This window comes from Drosophila rhopaloa, unplaced genomic scaffold (genome assembly GCF_018152115.1).
Source record: "Drosophila rhopaloa isolate 14029-0021.01 unplaced genomic scaffold, ASM1815211v1 contig_178, whole genome shotgun sequence".
Taxonomy (NCBI): Eukaryota; Metazoa; Arthropoda; class Insecta; order Diptera; family Drosophilidae; genus Drosophila; species Drosophila rhopaloa.
In genome coordinates, this window is record NW_025335059.1 from 8,451,414 (window position 1) to 8,470,061 (window position 18,648).

General features: G+C 34.7%; 2 protein-coding genes across 4 annotated transcripts; one reads left to right on the plus strand and one right to left on the minus strand.

The window, feature by feature from the left end:
• Positions 1-1,677: 1,677 nt before the first annotated feature.
• Positions 1,678-11,465, minus strand: LOC108050997 (CD81 antigen). Its single transcript, XM_017132939.2, has 5 exons — positions 11,111-11,465; positions 5,986-6,180; positions 4,840-5,019; positions 4,558-4,773; positions 1,678-4,120 (listed from the first exon to the last, which is right to left on the minus strand). Exons 1-5 carry the CDS (start codon positions 11,174-11,176, stop codon positions 3,971-3,973), a joined length of 807 nt encoding a protein of 268 aa, XP_016988428.1. The 5' UTR covers positions 11,177-11,465; the 3' UTR covers positions 1,678-3,970.
• A 539-nt stretch (positions 11,466-12,004) lies between these two features.
• Positions 12,005-18,390, plus strand: LOC108050996 (signal peptide peptidase-like 3). 3 transcript variants are annotated; one of them, XM_017132936.2, is made up of 8 exons: positions 12,005-12,307; positions 15,028-15,221; positions 15,291-15,718; positions 15,769-15,909; positions 16,145-16,336; positions 16,398-16,851; positions 17,251-17,371; positions 17,436-18,390. In XM_017132936.2, the coding sequence occupies exons 3-8, from the start codon at positions 15,427-15,429 to the stop codon at positions 17,502-17,504; spliced, it is 1,269 nt and encodes a 422-aa protein (XP_016988425.1). In that variant the 5' UTR covers positions 12,005-12,307; positions 15,028-15,221; positions 15,291-15,426; the 3' UTR covers positions 17,505-18,390. The 3 variants fall into 3 exon arrangements, with proteins under 3 accessions (XP_016988425.1, XP_016988424.1, XP_016988426.1); XM_017132935.2 differs by lacking the exon at positions 15,028-15,221; XM_017132937.2 differs by lacking the exon at positions 15,028-15,221 and having other exon boundaries at positions 12,006-12,307; positions 15,784-15,909.
• Positions 18,391-18,648: the final 258 nt, after the last annotated feature.

Below are 18,648 nucleotides of genomic sequence, written 5' to 3' on the forward strand. Positions count from 1 at the left end.
TTGACTTTAAAAAGAGCTAACTATGTATTAGAAAAAAATCTAAATGTTCAATTTTTAAACAGTGAGAACAGTAAGAGGCTTAACAAAGATTGTACCTTAATATAATTTAGGTAAAATCATCAAGCCAACGACTATGTTAAACTATATATTTTGAAGTGTTTGGCACACCTACCAAAATGGCTTCCTTCCACCATGAAATATAAAATGAACATCAGTAAAATAAAATACTCCCATCAAACGGCAAAGCCATTTTATGCGATTCCATCATCAAATAATCTTAGCATTAGTAAATGTGTTGAGCAAGACCATTTTGTTGAAAAAAAATTAATCTTGGCTAAACAAAAACCTATGCGACCTACTCGGTAAACCACCCACAATTTCTAACTTTTAAGAAACGATCTATGCAATATGAACGTACACTGTCCAAAACATAAATGGCAACTAATTGATATTAACCTATCTTTCGAATTGAAGAAAGCTATGTGTCTAACTAGTCAACATAATAAATAATGAAATTGAAACGCTTATACCTAATGTTAAAAGTAAATTAAAAGTAACGAGATTTATTTAACCAACCGAATTGGTAAATAATGTTATAAAATCGGTTTTAGCTGCTAAATGTCCTGGAAGATTATCCACTATGCTATGTCAAAATCAACGTTAATTGTTACTAGCAAGATGGAATGGAAATCGAAATCTAAATCGGTTTCCCATACCAGACCTTAATATGTGTAACTAATGTGTAGTAAATAATTTTTAGCATTATTTTTACAACTACGTTTAATTCGTATTTAGTTGAAACTAAATTTAATCCAAATGTACCTATGGTAAATGTAAATTACGATAATAATTTTTCAGCCTAAGCGATTTGTAAATGAAACACAAGATGTTGAATCCCTAACTACCATTAAACATCCTGTAATCTAAATCTTTTAGTTAACTAATACATGATTTATGCTATCTTTATGAATAATACTGGAACATAAACTTAACAAGAGAAAACGTGGTTAGTGATTTGGATTGTTTATAAGTACATGATAGGAAACCCTCTAAACGTTTGTTGAAATAATACAACTTAAATAACAATACTATCCGACTTGACAAATCCATCTATGTGTAAATTAAATTAATTTAATTGTCTAAAGATCCTGATAATTCCTTTAACAATCATTATTCCAAACAATTAAAAAAGGAGCTATTTGTTGTCCACTTTTTGAATGAAAATAACTGTTTAACTAAGCTAAAACAACAAAAATGAAAAGGAGAAGAGATGTTTAAAACTAAAACCATTTAAATGTACTTTTAGTTAAATATTGTCAGCTTAGGGAATACCTAATGGAAGTTAATTTTAGTAGGTCCTATTAATGCTTATGTTCTTGAATACTCTCATTAAAATTTCGTTGTACTTTAGTTTTTAGAGTAAAAAATAAAACTTTAGTAACCCACAAATATAAAACAGTTCTTATGCCACGTAAAATTAAAAACAATACAAAAAATGAAGAAATCTTAAGTGACACCATCCCCAAAAAAAATGGGTAAAAAGTAAAACAGATAAAACATTTTAATAAAAATAACACTTTAATTATGTACTTCACTCATGCATTTTCATTAGTCGGGATGAACATGTCTTATCCGCAATTTGTAAAACCCAAGCTAATCAATAAAAAATTGAATATATTTATTTTATTGTATGTTTATTTATTTGAAATATCAGTTTGTATGCCGCGGTTTTCTATAATTTATCCCAATTACCCATAATGATTCAGTATTATCTTTACCATGGTGTAGGTATCATGTTGTTAAATACAGATCTTGAGCATCGTTTATATTGCTTAACTTTTTCAATTTCAATTTTAGATGTCTTGCTAAATGTGCAGTTTTTTCAAACAATTATTAGCATTATTCCGTACATTATGAAGATGCTAAGTTGATTGTATTTTTGTTTGGAGAGTAGAATTCTTTATTTATTTTGGTTTTGATTTAAGATGTTTGATGAAGTTTTGTGCTACGTTCAATTCTGCCCAAATATCGAAGTATTTCTTTATTTTTAAGATTTTATTTTTAAAATATTCCAATGTTTTGCTACAAATCGAACAGAAAAACGTGAATTTTATGAGGTTTATATTTTAGCCTAAAACGTTATTCTTTTTATTTGATTTAACTTCTTGAAATTCCGCACGTAACTACTTACTAAGAAAGTTTAAAATAAATAATATAGTTTAATGTGTAAATTTAAATACATTATATTTTAATATTCATTTTTTTTTTTTGTAAATTTAGTATAATTTTGTCCATGGATTGGATTTTGTAGATTTAATTTATTTAAACGCTGTGAAGGGGTACAAAGTGTGACTTTCAGGCTACGCTTAACTAACAACAAAATTCACATATAACAACATTAAAATGAAAAGGTTACAAAAAATATATATCCTTTAATTAGATTATGGTGTATGGTAAAAATACAATGTAAATATAGAGACTTTTCATTCGTGTGTACTTTTCATTTAACATTTTGTGCTGATTTGACCATTTTAGTTATAAATAGTTGACCTAAATTATAAAATATTTCGATGCAGGTAAGTTGGATTCGACAAAATTCGATTCTAGTGTGTGGGATTATACAGGTTATGAATTAACAGCTTGGCCAACACTAAATCAAACCATTTATAAATAAGCTTATCAATATCTTATTTAACCCATGTATGTCTTCATCCATCATTGACAAATTTTCAACCCAATTTTATGTATGGTTATTCTGGGGCACAATAATCCGACACGATAAGGATCAAAAATATCTACATTTTATAACGCCAAAGATGTTTTTTTCAGTGCATTACAAATACCTGACCCACTGCAAGTTTTTCAAATACAGCGGTTATAGTTCCATAAAATATAACACTGGCCAATTTAATGCTTGGCTATAGTATGTGTTAAAAATACAGAATGCTGTTTGTCGACAGAGTGACCATCATTTACGTTTTATTTCTAAACATTTTGTTTTCGCTCCTTGACGGCTTTTGCTCAAATAAATAGACATAAATAAATTAAATTACAATTTTGTAAATACATAAAATATTTGGCATTTAATTTCGCGAGCTCTACGAATTGAATGGTATTCGATTTTAAGCACAACATTTTGCACAAGTTAAAAAATGATTTGAAAATATATTTTGGGCAGGGTCTTTGGATGGCAATGCGATTTTACCAGAACTAAAATCTGTCAATCATTCTCATTCTTGTGGAATGCTGTTATCATATGATTCATACGTATATATGAATTATATATCATTTGGCGTTGTGTTAGCATACGTAAATGGCAGCTGAAAAACCCAATTCGTAATTGATGTGAAAGTCTTATGGGAGAAATAAATTTTAAAAGAATTTTGATTGCTTTTCTTTTTAACATTATTTCATTTGTTTTGGCATTTAACATTATACTTTCGTGCTTATCTTTTGATCTATATATTAAACATATAGTATGTATCTATGAATTCGAAACTTCGCTATGCTAAGTATTATGGAGCTGCTTATGTTAATCGCACATATATATAGAGTTTACTGTCTGTGTTTTTCGTGGTAGAAATATTTTGTTAGAAAAGTGTTGTTTATTTTTGCTCTGCTGGCATATCAAGTTCATATAAAGTCGCTTCCGTAACTCCTGTGGATTGTGCTTTAAAAACTTTACACAAATTCCAAAAAGTAGTCATATCTCAAATACAATTGCTCAGCTTGCTTCCGTTGTTTTTGCTTGTCTTGTTGTTAAAAGTACTACAAAATTGTGTTGTTGCTGTTGTCAGTTGTGTTGTTAAAGTATTGACCAGGGAGTGGACATTATATCGCTAGCCTTCATTGCTAGCTGCCTTTTCCCATTCGCACGTCTTCAGTAATAACGCTCGCTATGCATCCGTTTCGATTTGGTTTGTTAGTACTTCTCATCGTCCGTAATTTCCCTATGGGAGTTCTGTAACTCTCAGGCCTTGTAGTGCTGATTCCTCACCGCACAGCACAGGCTCAGGGCAAAAGTCAGGGACAGCAGCTCCAGCAGAATGACAGCAGCGGTTACGGCGAAAATGGTGACCCAGTTGTTGTAAATGATCTCAATCAATTTGTCCACGCAACCCTGTAAGACACATAGAAACTCATTAAACGGTTTGTATATAAGAATGTTCAGTTTGTTTACAGCGAGAATTCTCTGGATTTATTTCTACAAACAACACATCCAGACAAGCAGACAAAAGTTTGAAATGCGTGTTGAATATCAATATTAATTAAAACATTTTTATCGTCTGGTGCCCTGTCGGGCGAGAATTTTTATTAGCCCAGCCGCTCTTAGCTTGCAGTCCGGACAAAAACAACGGAAGGGTAAAGGATAGTCAATTTTTATGGCCAGACCGATGATAGCGATCAGTAACCAAAGAAATTATGATTTGGACACACCTATCAATTGACTTTTGATCGTTTTTTGGTAATTCATTGAATCGAAAAACGAGCGATGAATAAATGGACAGTCCATGGATTTTAACAAAGAAAGAACCGAAATGAATAACTTTGAATTACCTGTTGATAAATGGCATTGTTCAATGGACCACCAAATTTCAGACGTCGCGACAGCTCACATTCGTTATCCTTTAGATCATCCTTGCAGCAGGACTCGGGTATGTTATAAAACACATTCATGGAAGACACGGCGATATCTACTATATTTGTGCGATCCACATTATTAAAACGACTCGTGGCCCAGTCTCCAGGTCCATCGGCACCGCAGCATTTCAACTGAAGACAATAAAAATGTATATATAATCGGGTTTCTGCAAGTATGGTGATAGTTTAAATATTTACATTCTTTTGCAGTGCATCGAATGTGACGGTGCGTGTACTCATGGTGGACTGGCCGTACTCCTCTTGAACTGAAGACTTGAATGACGCCCGCACAATGTCATCCAGCTTGTCTTTGTTGTGGAAGGCCCAGGCTCCGGCTGCAATTTGTGCCACCATCACGATGAGTATGACACAGAAGAACTGCAAGAGAATTTCAGATTTATGAATGGCGGAGTAAGACAGTTCCGTGGGCGTTGAGTAAATAAACTGCTACAATTTAAGCAAGATATATTCGCAATCGAAAAAAAAACTCTTTAGAACGTATACTGTTTTAGGAATCGGAGAAGTAAATTTTTTATATTAAAACAAGAGAGAACGCTATAGTCGGGTGCCCCGACTATCAGATACCCGTTACTCAGCTAAAGGGAGTGCGAGGGAGATGGAGATAGAAACTTTGATCACGCATAACTTTTTAACGAATGGTCCGATTTGAAAAATTTCTTCTACATTTCGATAGGTATTGATAAACACAATAAAACTGCATTTTTACTTTTCCGAAATATTTAAATTTTTAAAATCGTATATTAGCGATTGTGGGCGTTAAGGGGGCGTGGCACCTTTTGAAACAAACTTGCGCTGCGTAGGAACTTCTAGAATCTGCATGAAAATGCCAATATTCTAGCTTTTATAGTTTCCGAGATCTCAGCGTTCATACGGACGGACAGACAGACGGACAGACAGACGGACAGACGGACATGGCTATATCGACTCGGCTAGTGACCCTGATCAAGAATATATATACTTTATAGGGTCGGAAACGCTTCCTTCTAGCTGTTACATACTTTTGCACGAATACAATATACCCTTTTACTCTACGAGTAACGGGTATAAAAAACTTCAAAAAATATTAAATAATGTAATATTCCAAATGTTTTTTTTTTAATTTTCAAATTCATTTGAGATATTAGTGCCCAAACATCTCTTAAATAAATTTTTAAATATTATGCCAATTTTGTTGAGTGCAGCAGTTTGCAGACTTGCCAAGACAACGTGGGCGAACCTCCGTTGCAATTACATGAGCGGAACAGTGTGGGCCACACATTTGCATCCATTTTAATTGGAATTCCCAGACTCTGCCATTAAAGATAAACTCCACTTTTTACTTACCGAAACCAGCAGACATTGCGACTCTCGACAAACGCCACAACAGCCAAAAAATGCGCCCAATGTGATCAGTAAACCGATAGCCAGGAAAATATAGACGCCTATATAATAATGTTTGTAGGATTGTGTCGTCGACAGCACGAATGTGGGATCTGTTAGCGCCCAAACAGAGGTGATCACTATGGTCAAGCCGATGAGCTGTAAGGAAACAAAAATAAAATAGAGTAGAGTATTTTTTATTTTTAAAAATGTTCTGTGTAATTCTCTAATAGTTGCATTCTACACACTGGGAAACACGCCTCAATGACGCCATCTGGCGAGGCGGCAATTAAAGTAGGGGACTGCCCGGCCATAGTTTCCTTCCCTTAAGCTCTATAGGTTCAAACTTATGATGTCAGCTAAGTGGAAGCGTCAAATTATATTTGTCACTTTCAGTTTGGATTCTTTTAATTAAATTATAGTAAGGTTCGCTGTAGTTAACTGAGGATTAATAAGAAATTAATTTTAGCTTTAACAAATTTGTTCAGATTTTGGATCAAAATAAGAAAAGGTTTTTACTAAAGGTCGCTGTTAAATAAATCAACACTTAAGTAAATAATATAAAACAATTTTAGAGCTTATCGTCAATACCGACTGTATAAATCCATCTGTACAAGGGTACACACATAAAAGACTGCGAGAATATTGTGATGCCAAGCTCTTATTATCGCACTTCTCGGGTAATCAGCAAAAGCAAAGCCAACTTTTTTTTTGAATTTCTTGTAGATTTATTTTGATTAAAGTCTGCTATATTAATGGTTGCCTAGCCAAGCATACATAAAAACAATGTACTTAAATTTCCATTCGTGCGATGAGTGAGAAAATCTAATAAAGAGCTTATGACTTAATAGGCGACGACCACAGGCATAAGTGAATCAATGCAAGTTCATTAATTATTCAGCAAAATTATTCATCGCAGGGAAATTGAGTGTGCGATGAGAACTAATCAAGATATGTAGGCAAGTGCACATATTATATGGAAAACTTTTTAAATTTACAGCCTCTTACAAACGGAAGGCAAACTGAGAAACATTTCAAAATACAAATCTTATCTATTGCTTCTGTTCTGCTCCAAGTCTTTCGTAATTGCCAAGAAAACTAGAGCACTTCGAGCATCTGTGCTTTTTGATAAGATTACGCAGAAGATCACCAAAAAATCTGAGAAATTAAAACATTTATTAAATTTCTCTATTTATGGAAATATAAAACACCAAAAAGTTTAATAATATATTCCGCATTATTAAATGTAACTTTAGATATTTCAGTCAAATATAAAACAAAAATAAAGATACAATTATGTTAAAAGTTATACATATATTTAAAATTTTTGACATTTTTATATACATGTTAAAAGGGTTAATTTGGCCGTTGCCTTATAATTATAGTACAATTTTAGTAGCGCCATTATTTTTGACATACAAGCTCTAAAAACAACTCTCTAGAGAAAGGAAAATCTCTATGGGAATAAGCAAACGCACCAGCAACAAAGTCAAAAATTTCATGAAAATCTAATGAAAAATAAGAGAAGCAAAGACCGGCTTTATGCGGGTGGTCCACGAAAGAGTGAGCTGCTGAAAAGCGAACGAGACAAAAAGTGTGCCACACAAACTGCACTATACTGCCCTAAAAGTTCATGGGTGTGAATGTGTGGAGCTAACGGAAAAACTACTCATGGAAACGTAATACAATGTTGTCGCTATACGAGGGCCGTTTATTGAGTAACATCAAAAGCACGGACGGCATATTTTGTAACCAAAACCGGGTGTTCGCATACCTCTGTCCATTTTTAGAGTTAAAGCAAGAATTTTCTTTAGTAGTAAACCTTTTTAAGAAATTATATAATAGCAGAGAGAATTTTCAGAGCCCTCCGTTTAAAAAACTTCTCTTTACCATAATATCTTTCATTCCTGTATAAAAATTTATACAATGTTATCTAATTATAATATACAAAAATATAACTTTAAGTTTTAAAATATTAGTTGGTTTTATTATTATTCTGTCGAACCAAGACATTTATGTTTAAAATTTAAAGAACAAATGTTGACCCCGATATTTAGTTCTATTTTTCCGAGTTTGAACCGAATACACGCCTTGGGTGTAGCTATGATTGTTGGAATTTTACGATTCCCAGTACGTTTCAACATATGTATGTATATTTGTACATATATGACACTATATCGCATGTCCATGACAAACAAACAGAAAGTCTGCCGAATAGGCCAATAAATGTGTAGAGTCCTTCGTTGACCCACTTTTTAGTGCCGAGGCGTTGAAAGCGGAAAACGAGAGAGGATTTTCCTGCTGCTAAATTGCAAAAAAAACGAGGGGCAATGGTAAAAGAGCAGCTGGGGTTGCCATGCATGTCCAGTCGCAGTTTTGTCCCACAATTAACCGCATCGATGGCAAATTGCAGCCCCATCATGTCAACTCACAAAACTAAAAACTGAAAAATAAAAAATGAATGGAGCGCAACTCATGAATAATTGAGTGAAAAATGCACAGCGAATTATGCATTTAGATTTGACTGACATGTGTGAGCGGATTGGAAATAGATACAGTCAACCGTTAAAGAAAATGTTGTAGGAAAACTACTTCCCTTTTTTTTTAATAAAGTTTTGTTTTTTATTTTTTTAAGTTTATACAAAATATAGAATTATTAAAAAACTGTATTTCCATTTATCAATATATATATAATAAGATATACGAATTTAACGATTTTAAACATCATTTTGTTATTATTATCATCAGGCCAAAGAGTAAATACTAAAAAACTAAGTGCGATAAAAAATAATCTCTTAAGCTCCCTTTAAATACCAATGGTAATAGTAGTTTTACTTGTGGAAGTTGGACTGTAAGAAAATGAATTGCTTTTTGGTGGGTGGACAGGACAGGACGGAACGCAAGCCTTGTCAGATGGCTAACGGAATTTTTTAGATATATTCGAATTTGGCCACTGTCAACTTCAATGACGACAGCGCCGGCCGTTTAGCATTTTTGGCATAGGACTCCCCCGGCATCTTAGATCTGGGATATCGGCCTCATTGGAACGTCAGCTTCCTCAGAGATCGTGGCGTTTGATCACGATGCCCCATGGCGACGATGAAAATGGAAATGTTTGGAAACCAATGCACAGTGGAGACGGATTCGAAGCAATTGTTTCAGTGGTAATCATTTCATGGAAGTGGTAATATTTTTTTTGTGTTGTGGTTAGGATTAACCACAACTATCAACTGCAATTAATTTGTACTAAATTTACTTTGTTTATACATATGTTAATTGATAACTTCCCTCGTGATAAAAATACCCACATAACAAACAAATATTTGACGTACTCTTTATCCATACTTTGCTCTAAAAATAGTTCAAACGATAAGTAAAACAAACTGCATCACAAAAACATCACAATTTCCATCACTTATTATTGCCTCCAAAAACTTAAAACACATACGACTGTGCAAAAAACAACAACAACGACCAATAGTAAAATATCACAGATCAAGGAAAAATACACTAATAAAAAAAGTTATAAGCATTTTGAGAGTAAATTTGTAATTTGGTTTTAAAATTGTTCTTAAAATTTTCGTAGTTACAATATATTTAAAATGGGTTTACGAGATATATTTAAAAACTTGATCAGCAAGAAAATTGATAGTTGGGATCTTAATCATAAAAAATGTTTAGTCTTATTGAAAATTTTATTAAAATTTTTTTTTTACAAAATTTGAAAAATTGGAATCATGTATGAAGGTATTGAATTTTTATAAAATAATGCAATTACGGAAATGGGGAAAATAGCGCAGCATTGTTTCTGTGTACAGCAACGAACGGACGCGTATGTAAGTTTTTGTTGTTTTCTGCCCGTATTCGAAAATAGCTTTTGACTAATAAATACTATAGACAGAAATCGAAAAAAGGCAGCAACAAACAACAAACCAAAAGAAAAAAATTAAAAACAACCCGCATAAGCATCAGAATTTTAAATTTGTTGCCCAAAGAAAAAGCGAAACTGATTTCGCAAGCAACAAGAGACCAGAGGAAAATCCAAGAAATACTGAAGAAAAACAAACACAAACAGTATCAGTGATAATAATTGAATGGAAATAATTGAAACTCAAACGGGGCGATGTAGAAAGTCCAAAATTGCGTAGACAAGTAAATAGTGAGGTAAAAATGTTAACCTTTTAAAGAGTAAATTTTTTTTAACTAATTAATCCTGCCGAAGTTTGTAAAAATATCAAATGCACGTATACGTTATACAAATATTACAACAAAAAAAACAGAAGCAGAAGCAAAACAACTGAACAAGGAAATGAGTGGGAGGGAGTGGAAAATGGTGGAGAAGATGCCTAAATGTTGTGGGTCTGCAAGAGTCTGCATGTGTGTCTCATTCACTCTCTTCCCCCAACGGAACTTCTATTGTTTTTGGGGGGAAATAAGGTGCTGATGCAGGGCTATCAGTGATGTCGCTGCGGCTTGTTACATCTTATCTTAATTTGCGTATTTTAGAAGAACAAAAAAGTATTCTTTGGCAATTCGTGGCATTAGCTTAAACATTTTAATATAATATAAGACAAACTCAATATAATTCAAGTACAGGGCCATTAACTAATAACAATCGGGTTTACTCTGTCGACAATTTTTAGATAAAAGATTTGGAAGTTGTATTCATTTTTTTTAATAGTTTAACAATACCAAATTGTTTAAAGCCTTATTAAACTAAGTAAATTACATTAATAATTACACAAAGCACGTTTCTAGATACCTTTTTTTTTTGAACAAAAACAAACATGAATTTTTGTAATGTTATAAGTTTTTGTAATTTTTTTTAAACTTCCCAATTTTTTATGTTCATTACTTTTGTTTTGAGCACCTCTGAGAAAGGGGAAGAGCGAAAAGAGAGAACGCTGTAGGACTCAAAGAGCGTGCGCACGTCCTCTCCCCCCGCGCCAACACACAGCCAGAGAAATAGGGGCGTAGGGAACACAAAAACACCCACAAACACATACATATGCTAACAAGGAGGTCGTGTGTTCCAGTTGTTGTTGTGATGGGAGAGAATCTGAGATTGTTGTTGCTGGAATCTACATACCCAGAATAAAATGTTTATAAGGACCATCAGATATTTGACGCACGAACAGCAGCCGTTGAGACCCATGGTGGATTAATTTGTTCTATTAAAAAACTCCTTAAAAGTGACTTGGATTTAACTGGTTTGTCAACCACTTGGAGATGCTCTTTTTTAAAGGAAATTGGAACTGCAGCACTCTCGACTGCACTTTTCCGCTTTTCCACACTCTTATAAAACACACGGTTTATGCACTGTATTTTTCGTTTTTTTTCGAATTTCCAGGATTAAGAATCTCCGATTTGCCGTTGCACCCGATTTATTTTAAAATTTTATTTGTACATCGAGGCGTTCGTCCAATGTAAAAATCTTAAAACAATGTGACCGTTAACTTGAAAAATACACCATTCGGGGTATAGAAACGCATTTACTGATAAAATAACAACCTAATTAAGCCACACAAGATTTTGAGTCCAAAGGTATATAACTTTGATCAGGACTAACGATGACTACAACCTACCTGGATTTCCAGCCTATCCTCAAACCTAACATTCCTTATCTATATTTTTTGTTACATTATTACAAGGATTTTGGCATATTTCTTCCTCGATCTCCGAAATGTATGTGTATGTTTTAATATAAATAAATAAAATTAAGATAAAAAACCTTAAAGCCACAAAGATTGCAAATGTTCGAGTATAAGATTTATGGATCAATCCTCCCAAATTGAGATTAGTTTTAGCTTGTAAACAATAATTCAAAAAGAACGAATATGCAATTTAGTTTTTCCCTATTTAAACAACAAAAACAAAGGCAAACATTAAGGGAACCCTTTGGCGAAAAAGCAAAGACAACGTCGAAATGCGACCGTTATTTGCGTGGTATAAGCAAACGTTACTAGCACGGTCACACTGCTCGCGCAGGCGAAAATTGCCTAAAGCGTCGTCGTTCCGTCAAATGTTTAATTCGTTGTTGTTTCTCCTCCTCTTCGCACCGCAATAGTTACTAATAGAAATAAATGAAAAATGGCAGTCTAACGTTAAAGATCAGCGACCGCCGAAGATCGTGGAAATGTGCAAGGAAAGCGGCTCGCAGGGCAAATGAAAAGCGCGTGAAAATGTAGCAGACACTTTTTTATCGCGAATACGAATATCGGTGCAAAGGAAAAAAACAAAAACCAAGGAAAATACAGCCAAACGCGAATGTGAATGTGAAGGCAAAGTAAGCGAAAAGTCCCCCAACTTTTTTGTTACGCAGTGGAGCGAAGTTGGAGTTTTGTGAAATGGAGGTGGAATGGAATGAAGTGGAGTGTAACCAAAGACGAAACGGAAAAAACCTTAAAGCGCAGGCTAAGCTTTACTTGTATAAAAGATTTCTCAGGCGCTGCAATCCAGTCTTTGCCGAAGCCCCTCCCCCTTTTGCATAATAAAAAAATACTGCGCCCAGTTTACGCACTTGTTTTTATGCTTTCCGCATTCAGTGCATTAAAAAGTTTTATTTCTCATTATATTCGTATAGGGATTATATATATAAAAATAATATCTTTTCTAATATAATGTTTTTAATATGAGTAAAGATTAGAATTTAATTTTAGTATTGACATTAAGAGATTACAATTAAAAACATTTGCTGTTTTCTTTGTTTTGTTAAACTCAGAAATAAACATATTTATTTAATAACATCGTGTTCTTATACGTTACACAGTATGAAGTTTTAAAAATATGTAATCGATATTTAAACAAACATTTTCTTTATTGTTTGTTTAATAATATATTAGCTAGTTTTAATTTGAAAAATTGACTCTTCTGTGTATCACCAGTAACCCTTTTGACAAGGCCCCCCCTTTTGGCGCCCCTGTCTCTGTATCTTGGCAAATTTCACTTTCACATTCGTCGTGGGCAGTTACAGCAAAGCCAATTGCTTGGCACTTCTTTTATTTTTATATTTGTTCCCCACTTTGGGGCGTTTCAAATTAGAAAGTGTTTGCCTGTGTGTGTGGATGTTTATGTACATATGTGATGTGAGCGGCGTTTCCTAATGAGTTTGGCTAATTATGATGCTCATGTTCGTTAACCGCTTTAAACTGTGAAAATTCTCCGCAAAATGTGTCAACTTTGGAGAGCGTAACTTTACACCCGACACATAATTTAATTCTAATTAGCGCTCGTTAAATATTTTCGTCCCCCGCAAGGCCCCTTTGGAATTGCAATGTGTGGGAAACTTAAATTGTTGCATCCAGAAAAAAAATTAAAAGGTAGAGAGAGAGACGGGGAAAAAGGGGAACAACAACACTCCAACACAATCGTGGAATGAAAAGTACACATATTTCACTACAGTTGCGGTTAAAATTTTAGAGGCATGTACTAAAAAAAACTAAAAAAAAAGGGATTCAGTAAGACGTAAAAACAAACCTTTGATTATTTAATTTTTAAGCCAATAAACTTTTTTATAAATCACTAATACGTACACTGCCACTATTATGTTACTGCCCGCTGTAAATATTTTTCAATCATTTGCATTCCACACACAAACACCTTCACCAATACATATGCACTTATGTACATTTGCCACCAGTCAACGTAAATTAGTGCGAGCAACGGCACTTGGCAACATGCAACAACAACACTAATACGACAGTGGCCAAGGAAGTTAACAACTGTCTCGCTTAGTCCCACTATTGTCATTAGCAACTATCTCGCTTTGTTATTAGCGAGTTAGCAGAGCGCCGCTCTAATAACAGCGACTTAACATTTCCATTTCCCAAGTGCAACAACCCTGCGTGGGTGTGTGTGTGGTTGTGTGTGTGAAAATACTATAGAATTTGTGGCAATAACAATGGAACTGGCATCATGGAAAACTGGGTAACGCTTTTATAATTTATTCCAATTTTAACTGCTTTTTACGGCCTTCTTCTTGTCGGTTAATTGTTGTTATTGCTACATGTAAGTCCCAAGCGGACAATCTGTTATTTTCTCACACCGGTTGTTGTTATTATATTTACCTACACAGAAAAAAAACCACTTTAAAGAACAAACAACGGTTTAGTTACAAAATCTATTTTGTAGTAATTTTATATTGAATCAAATACATATGGTTTTTTCCCAATACTGAAAATATTTAATTACACAATACAGAAATTTAAAACATTTTATTATTTTTATTATTATTTTGAAACTCGATACAATTGTTTTTCTGTGTTTCTTCACTTAATGCTAGAAAATGAAAGGTGCAATAGTCGTTGTAAATAAGAAATGGGGAAAATAAAATAAAATGTCTATATATAGACGGTCCATATGTTTGTTTATATGATAGGCATGACTGGATGCATTTCCATTGCTACCGCTAATTTTCAAAACGTAAAAGTAAACATGGGAGAATCAGTCCTAGTTTTGTGCTGATACTTTTCCATTTTACAGCTATAGCCTTAGTTTACTATACCAAATTTTAAGTCTAAACAAATACTAAAGTTTCTATTTATTTACTTTTCATATTACCTTGAAATCGGTGGGTCAGTTACATACCTATGAATTATTCATAGATATTGACCAAAAACTAAAAAGGGAAATTACTTATACAGCCTTTCCTTTGTATGTATTTAACGATTTAATAATGAAAAAATGCATAACAACATGGTACTTTATTTACATAAATGCTCCATAAAAAGGTTAGGTTGTAAGTTAAGTTGCACACATTTGTGTAAATACTTACTTTAAATACTAATTTATTTATTACATATATATTTAAAACAAATTTATTTACCTTTCTTGAGAATGAGTAACTTTTGAAAGCAGATATGAACAAATCAAATTCATTCAAAAATGTATTTTTGAGTTGATGTTTATTATAAATATAGTTTTTCATAAATGTCTTAAGCAAAGCGTTATAAATGGCAAGTTTTCTGACGATTCTTTATTTTATATTCCTCTTCATTTTTTTTTGAGTGCCAAGAACGTTTTATTATTTTCGTTGCCTAATTCGTGAGGTGCGTGAAAGTTGACCCCAAGGTTTCCGCGCTCGACTTTAGGCGAAGTCGTGGAAAATAAACCTTGGGGAGTGTGTGCTCCCAAAAACCTAATCGCAGCTGTCCAAATAACCTGAAGAAGACAAACAGATACGGGGGGTTACTAGCGATAAGGTCAGCAAATATAAAACTTATCGCTAAATCAATAAAACAACTCAAATTTCACTTTTCATTTTTGTTTAGATTGAAGCGGTGCAGCGACATAAAAACGCGATAAACCCCAGCGCAGGTCCACTGATAAGCGGAGAAGCCAACTGAACCTGAACGTCGGCGACATATCTTTGAAATAGAAGACACATCCGGAGGATCCGGAGTGAGCATGTCGCATGGTGGAGCCGGTGGCAGTCTGGGAGCACAAACTGTGGGTGCCGGCCAACTTGGAGGCGGTGCAGCGGCAGCGGGCGGTGGAGAATACCGCGAACTCCACTGGACGGTCTCAAGTGTAATGGACTCGTCGCGGGTCTCCACCTGCCTCATATCGATGCTGCTGATCGTCTACGGCAGCTTCCGGTCGCTGAATATCGAACAGGAGGCCCGCGAGCGGGAGCAAAAGAAGCGAAACGAATCTATGACCAATCTCCTGACTGGCGAGCCTGTCGAGAAGGAACCAAGTATGTGTGAAGTTACCTTAAAAGCATAAGGAATATTTTATAAATTTCAGATCTGTATTTCACAGCGGATAAATTCGCCACCTTGGACACGATGCATGCGCTGTGTTTGCCCCTTGGAGCTTCCATCTCACTGCTCATCATGTTCTTCTTTTTCGACTCCATGCAGCTCCTTTTCGCCGTCTGCACAGCGAGTGAGTATCTCTTCAAATATAAATATTTTCATTTTGTCTATATAATGACCATATGACCAAATTATATTCATTTTATATTAGGCTTTTGCTACGTTATTATAAATTTAAGAAATCAAAATTATTAAAATATTTGTATTTTAAAAACTAATTTAATACGTGAGATAGCAGAAAACCTCTGTTGCCGTGTTATTTAAGAAATATTTCCCAAATTAAAGTGATTGTTCTTTATCCACAGTTATTGCCACCGTGGCTTTGGCTTTCCTGCTGCTGCCCATGTGCCAATACATCATTCGGCCGTGCACGGATGGAAAGCGATTCTCATTCGGAATCTGTGGTCGCTTCACGGCAGCGGAGCTCTTTAGCTTTACGCTATCAGTGTCGATTGTGTGCATCTGGGTGCTCACTGGCCACTGGCTGCTGATGGATGGTATGCTAAGATTTGAAATGAAATATTGAATTTATTTAAAGCAAATTCCGTTCTTGTTTAGCAATGGGGATGGGTCTGTGTGTGGCGTTCATTGCGTTTGTGCGTTTGCCCAGTCTGAAGGTGTCCACGCTGCTGTTGACCGGCCTGCTTATCTACGACGTCTTCTGGGTATTCCTCTCCTCGTACATCTTCAGCACCAACGTAATGGTCAAGGTGGCCACGCGACCCGCCGATAATCCAGTTGGCATCGTGGCCCGAAAGTTGCATCTGGGCGGAATTGTACGGGATACACCGAAGCTGAACCTGCCCGGAAAGCTCGTTTTCCCCAGCCTCCACAACACGGGCCACTTCTCCATGTTGGGCTTGGGGGATGTGGTGATGCCAGGACTGTTGCTGTGCTTCGTCCTGCGTTACGATGCGTACAAGAAGGCGCAGGGCGTCACCTCGGATCCCACATTGTCGCCGCCCAGGGGAGTAGGCTCCAGGCTGACATACTTTCATTGTTCCTTACTGGGGTAAGTCGTTGAAAAAAAGGAGGTTGTAATTGAAAGTAGGTTTTTTTTGATTTCTAATGAGTCTCGCACATTTAACTAAGACATAGTCGGATATGTGTCACAAAGCTTGAGGCTTTTTAAATTTGACGCTTACTCAGCAAAAACTTTCCAAAGTGTTATATGCTATGTTAAGCGATATGAAAAATTAGAAATTAGAAAATCTTATTGTTTTCTAAGGCAAAACAGGTTATTATACTGAAAATTGTACAATGATCTCTTCTGTCGTCTAAATAGGAATTATTTTTTAAAATTAAACTCGAAATTGAAGACTTAAGGAATAGATTTTAGTACTAAAGAATGACTTAATGATGTTTTACTTAATATGAATATGATTTAATTTGTAATCCCTCTTTCTTGCAGTTATTTCTTGGGTCTGCTTACGGCGACAGTCAGCTCCGAGGTCTTTAAGGCGGCTCAGCCAGCGCTGCTTTATCTGGTGCCCTTTACGTTATTGCCGCTCTTGCTGATGGCCTATCTGAAGGTGCTGTCAATACCCCAATAATCCCGGATCGATATCTATAATGTTTTATGGTCTTTTCTTGCAGGGCGACCTGCGGCGCATGTGGAGCGAGCCGTTTATCGCGCAACAACCATCAAAACAATTGGAAGTCTGAGAGTACTCTATCTAAAAGCAAAGAAAAACAAAAACAAACAAAGTGAAAAACACACAAGATCTAATACTAACGTTTGTCTCTTAAATAACGTATTGAGTATGTATTTTTTAACTCAACTTAACTAAGTTTCGTTTTAAGTTAGGTGATCCTCGTTTTCTTAGTGAAATAAAAACAAAAACCGAATAACTATAGTTTCTAGCCTAAGCGGAAAGGTTTTATATATTCACATATATATATACGACATACAAGAGTTCATTCAAATCGGCTTTAAAGTCTCCAATCATGCAGATAATTAGCGAGTAGAACAAAGATCAAGCGAAATATTAGTTACAGTTCATAGGCATTACTAATATATCTGTAAGCAAACACGGGAAACGATAGCAAAAAGACTAGAAGACCGTTTGAGATTCGAATTTCAACCACACCGGGCAGTATGTTCTGTAAATACTTAAGTTAACGTATGCATAACTATGGATATGTACGTATGTGTATTGATAACAAACCACCATGCAACAAATAATAGTTAGTAAGCTCGCCTTCATACACATTTATTCGCTATTCGTTTCCGTTTCACACGCCCATTTCCGTCCTTCGATTTCTCTCGTTTTTCCCCAATTTCCCACACTCTCAACTCACAACCATAATGATGTTTTGCCAAAATGCATGTGTTCGTTGCAAACAATAAATAAATGATAGACAACAACTGTTGCACTGCGTGTGTTTCACAAAGAAAATTAAGTTTCAAACATTTGAATTATTTACTATTAATGCGGCTAACAATAAATAATTACTGTATGCATATGGAAACGATAGTTACATAGTAATTTTAAGTAAATGCAATTTCGAAACGTATAGAAACAATAAAAATGTGAGATTTAACCAAAAACCTTGGGAGTTATTAATTAGCACGGATCTTACAAAGTTAAGTTTTAGTTGTTAAGTATCTTGGGAGTAATAACAAAAGTTTTTAAATAATAACAATTTGTTGTCTTTTACGTCAAACTGGTTTTACGTTTTACCGCAATTTAAGTTTGGCGCGTTTATTTTAATTGCTACGACCACACTAAATACAGTTTTAGAGCAATTATAAAGTTGTTAAACTCTCCACTGCGTTTGAGTCAGTGCTAACCATTCAACTCTCGTT